At 48.9% G+C, this 4,453-nt stretch overlaps 1 protein-coding gene across 1 annotated transcript in view; it reads right to left on the bottom strand.

Moving 5' to 3' along the window:
• Positions 1-3,410, bottom strand: part of HOXC10 (homeobox C10) — a 4,132-nt gene extending 722 nt beyond the window's left edge. Inside the window, exon 1 of the mRNA XM_027705430.1 lies at positions 2,621-3,410. Coding sequence (XP_027561231.1) covers positions 2,621-3,404 — 784 coding nt within the window. The 5' untranslated portion in view covers positions 3,405-3,410. The remainder of the gene's footprint in view (positions 1-2,620) is intronic.
• Positions 3,411-4,453: the final 1,043 nt, after the last annotated feature.

Genomic DNA, 4,453 nt, shown 5'->3' with positions numbered 1-4,453 from the left:
GAAAATCCTCCGCGCTCAGCGATGCGTTTTTCGGGGGGCTCCGCAGCCCTCGGGGCTTCCCCCAACCACCCTTTGTCACCCCCAAGAAAAGCCCCATCGCTTCTCCGGGCTTTTTAAACGAACCTCAGAGGCTGAAAGTGTCATTTTTTGGGGGGAAGGAATTAATTTTTACGCCCCCTCCGCCCCAACAGCCTTTCCATCAAGTATATTTTTGGCGAGCCGGGGGTTGTATGAAATACATTTGCCTTTTATGAGCCGCGTGGGCACAAATAGGTAAATTCGGAGGTAATTGTAACCCCACAGACACTCCTCGCTCTCCGCACCCCCTCCAGACCCGCACACAAATCCGCTTGGGGAAGGCAAACGTATTTCACACGTACGTAAATAAACACCAGCGAATACTTGGGCTTTGAATTTGGTCATGAGGAACTCCTGGCGCACCAGCAGCCGGCCAAGATTTGAGCCCAAAGTGGAGCAAAGAGCAAAGCGAATCCCGCCGTTGTAGCAGCTCCTCGGCACCGAATTCGGGAAATTCGAAGTTAAAACCTCGATTTAGCCAAAGGCACCTTCCAAATTTTGCCCCGAGTGGAGCCGCTTTGGCGTTCGCCGAAAACCTTGAATGCTCCCAAACCTTGGAAATCCCCTTGAAACGCTCCCCCCCTCCCCCGAATGCTGAAGAGACGCGAGAAAGGTCTCTTACCTTCTGCACAACAACAACAAAAAAAAATCGGGTTCGACACAAACGAAAATTGGAGCTATCAAAGGTTTTTAAACGAAGCGACAGAAACAGAAAGGAACAAAATGTGCCCCAAATTGGCTCGGATCATTTAAAACCACCGCAAACAACACGAAATACCTTTTAAAACGCAAAAATATCTCCCCAAACCTGGGGAGTGCCGTCTTTCTCCGCGCATCCATTTTAAATTTAACATCTGAAGTGAAAGAAACCCTCTGTCTTTATTTATTTTTTTTTCTTTATTTCCGCCCATATCGCAAATCCAACCCGAAATAACCTTTCTTTCGGGTTAACTCCCACCAAAACCTCTCTTGGCGTGGGCATCGAAGGCGCTTTGTAGCAGATTAAGTTTGCAGGGGTTTTGATAACCTTGACTTTGCTTTTTTTTTTTCGCCTTTGTGCGCGCGTGTGGAATTGTGGCCGAGCTGTCAGATAATATCATTTCCCTCTGACAGAGAGAGGGATGGGATTTAAAAAAAAATAAATAAATAAAAAGAAAGGAAAAGAAAAGGAAAATAATTATTAAAAAACCCTAAAGGTGTATGTGTGTGTGTGATGGGGGGAGAATAAAGGGTTTCTGGGTTCTGCTTTCATCAAGGCCAATTTTAGGGGGAGGAACGCCAGAGGACAGGTTTTGTTGGTGCCACAAACCCGAGGCGTGTGCGTGGGGATCCACACACGACCCTCACGCGTGAGCCTCGCATGAACATCCACCAGCAGAGCCCCCAGCCAGGCTTCTGCTCCCGAGCCCTAATTATAGCCCAGCCTCAAACACGGCCGAGATTTTAATCCACATTCCACAGGCAAACCCTGCAACAGAGCCCGAGCCGGGCTTTCCAGCAACTTTGCGCTCGGGAAATTCAATCCATCCCTTCACTCGACCTGCGAGAAGCCTCCGAAACCACCGAGCCTCGAAACCAGAGGAGAGGAACGAACCCGAATATTCGCAGCCACGCAGATTTCAAAGCCAACGCGCCTCGTCTCTCCGGCGAGAATAAAAAACGCGCTCAAATGAAAGCCTCGCTTCGGAAAATGCCAAACTTAAAACATCTGCTCAACACACAGAAACATTTTTTTGCCTCCGCAAACGAGACCTCGATCCGCCAGGAATAAAAAAAAATAAAAGAAAATAAAAAAGCTTTTTTTTTTTTTTTCTTTTTTCTTTCCCTTCTCTCCCCGAGTCTCCCCCATGAGCTTCCCAGCCCTGAAAGGAGCCGCAACTCCCGCCTGGAGCTTGGGAAGCTGCAAATTCCACCCCACGCGTTTCCATTTTCATTTTTTTTTCTCCCCCCCCCCACCCCCGCACTTTTAACACCCAGCAAAAGCCAAAGAAGACAAATTCCCCTTCGCGCGCGGATATGAAGCATTTGCATAGAAAGCCATATGAAAGGGGGGGGTGTTAAAAATCGGGGTTCATCCGCCTTAAAAAACACAACATCCCCTCCCCAACAACACCCCCGGCGAATAAACCCCGAGTCTCTGCGATTTCAAAGCGAAGCCACTTCATCTCTTTGCATTTTGCAGCCGGGATTGCAAAGGCCAATTTTTATCTCTTTTTTTTTTTTCTTTTTTCTTTTTTTTTTTTTTTGCATAATAAAGCAGATTTTCTCCATATAAACAACGAGCTCTCACGCAGCTCTCTGCTCCTTTTTCTCACATTATATACATACATATATTTAACACCCCCTCCAAACATTTTAAGAAGAATATCTCTCCCCCAAAAGACAGCAACGATACAGAACATTTCGATGCCCAATTTCTGCGGGCGAAGTTGGCTGGGCAGAGAGCACAGAACTGCACGTTCACATTAGTCCCGCTTCTCCTTAGCTGTGGATGATCACTAATTGCTGAAATTAGCTCCCGAAAAATGAATGATCGCCTTACCTTTCGCTTCATTGTCAGAATTGTCAGTGCTGGTGTCAGTGTTTTTATTCAGCTCCTTCTCTGCGTCCGAAGGACTTATTTTGGGTGCGGGGGCGCTTTTTTCTGTTTTAATGTCGCTCGTGGACGTGTTCTGAGTATTATCTGTTTTTGTGTTTTCGGGGAAACTCACTTTAGCCACCGGGGGCGGCGGCGGAGGTGGCGGAGGTGGCGGTGCCGGTTCCAGATGCTCGTTCCTTGGGTTCAGGCTCGCCCTGGCTTCAAAACTTGCCTCAAACTCATTTGGATTGCTGCAGTTTGACGTCTTCTCCATGGAGGGGTAACCTTGGCTCGCCCGGTAGTAGCTAGGAACGGGGACTTCATGGTCATTTAGGCAGGACTCAGGCATTTGGTTGGGGTAGAGGGCTGCCTCTGTGGCATTTTTTGCCCTTTTCTCAGCGTTATACATACAGCAAACATTCTCTTCCTTGACACTGGTCGGGAAGGAGCAGGATGGGAGCTGTCTTGCAACAGGTTGCTCGATCCTGTACGTATTTTTGGGGTCACACCAAGTGTCTAGCTGAGAAAGGTAAGATGGATAGGTGCTGAGAGACAAGGTAGCGCTATTCACCTCGTCCCTTTTGGAAAGAGACGGGATAATTCCACAGTTCCTCATGACTCCGCAGCTGAAATCGCTCCCAGGCTGCATGTACATCCCTTGGCTGGAGGAATAATTCTCCCCTCTACAGGTACCGGCCAACGAGTCCATCAAAAACGAGTTAGAAGTCACATTGTTGGGACATGACATTTTCAGAGAGGGTTTTTAAGGAGGAATACTCCAGCCAGGGGCTGACATCTTTTTTTTAGGGGGAGAAAAAATATCAAGCACCATAATTATCCACGCATCGCTCTCCCCCCCTCCACCCCCCCACGTGACGCCCAGGCCAATGAGGATTGAAAATGGCCTTGATGATTCAGACGGGGACGACGTCACGGGGGTCAAGTTGTCGCGACCGGGAGCGGCATCGTGGAGCAACAGCGACATCTGCCCGCGCCGGGCCGGGACCTTCACGTTGAACAAAGGCAGAGCCCCTGCGCCCCTGCTCCCCTCCCGCCCGTTTGTTTACCAACGGAGCCACGCGTGGCCAAGGGGCAAAGGGAAAAAAAAGGGGCGACAAAAAAATAAAGACGATTTAAAAAAAAAAAAAATCCACCCCGATATATGTCTTTTAAAAATTCAGCGAGAAACGGGTAAAATTGAAATTAAAAAAAAAGGAAAAAAAATTAGCGCCCCCCACCCTTTTTCCTCCCTCTGCCGCTGCCGACTCAAAATCCTCTTTTTACGCCCCAAAAAACACGGAGATTTTTTAATTGTTGCTTCCCAACCGACGACCCCCTTCCCTCCTCCTCCTCCCCTTCTCCTTCCTCCGCTCGGCTGCTCCTTCCTCCCCCTCCCGAGCCGAGGCTGGGGACGGGCGAGCTCCGGGGCTGAACCGGCTGCGGCGCCGCTGCTTCTTGGCCATATTTTTTATTCTTATTAAAATTATTTTGGCGATCGGAAGGGGGCTGGATGGGGTTTGGGGGGACGTGCTTTGCTTTTGCTGTTTCGAGAAAGATGCGAGAAGAGAAGAAGGGCGGGGGCGGGGGGGGGGGGAAGAAAATTGGGGAATAATTCAAAGACCCTCCAGGCAGGCTTTTCCCGAAACCCCGAAGCTCCTCGGAGCAGGTTGGATATTTCCCAGCAGCTTTTTTAATGAAGAAAAAGACGTTGAAATCCTACTTTTGCTTTCTTTTCATTTTTTTATATGTGTTTTTTTCCCCTTCCTTTCCCCGCAGCAAAGCAGCTTCGACTTCCCC

The sequence above is a fragment of the Neopelma chrysocephalum genome, unplaced genomic scaffold, assembly GCF_003984885.1.
Source record: "Neopelma chrysocephalum unplaced genomic scaffold, ASM398488v2 Primary Assembly neopelma1_333, whole genome shotgun sequence".
Classification (NCBI taxonomy): Eukaryota; Metazoa; Chordata; class Aves; order Passeriformes; family Pipridae; genus Neopelma; species Neopelma chrysocephalum.
Note: the sequence above shows the minus strand (reverse complement) of the source record. Positions and strands in the feature narration are given on the sequence as shown.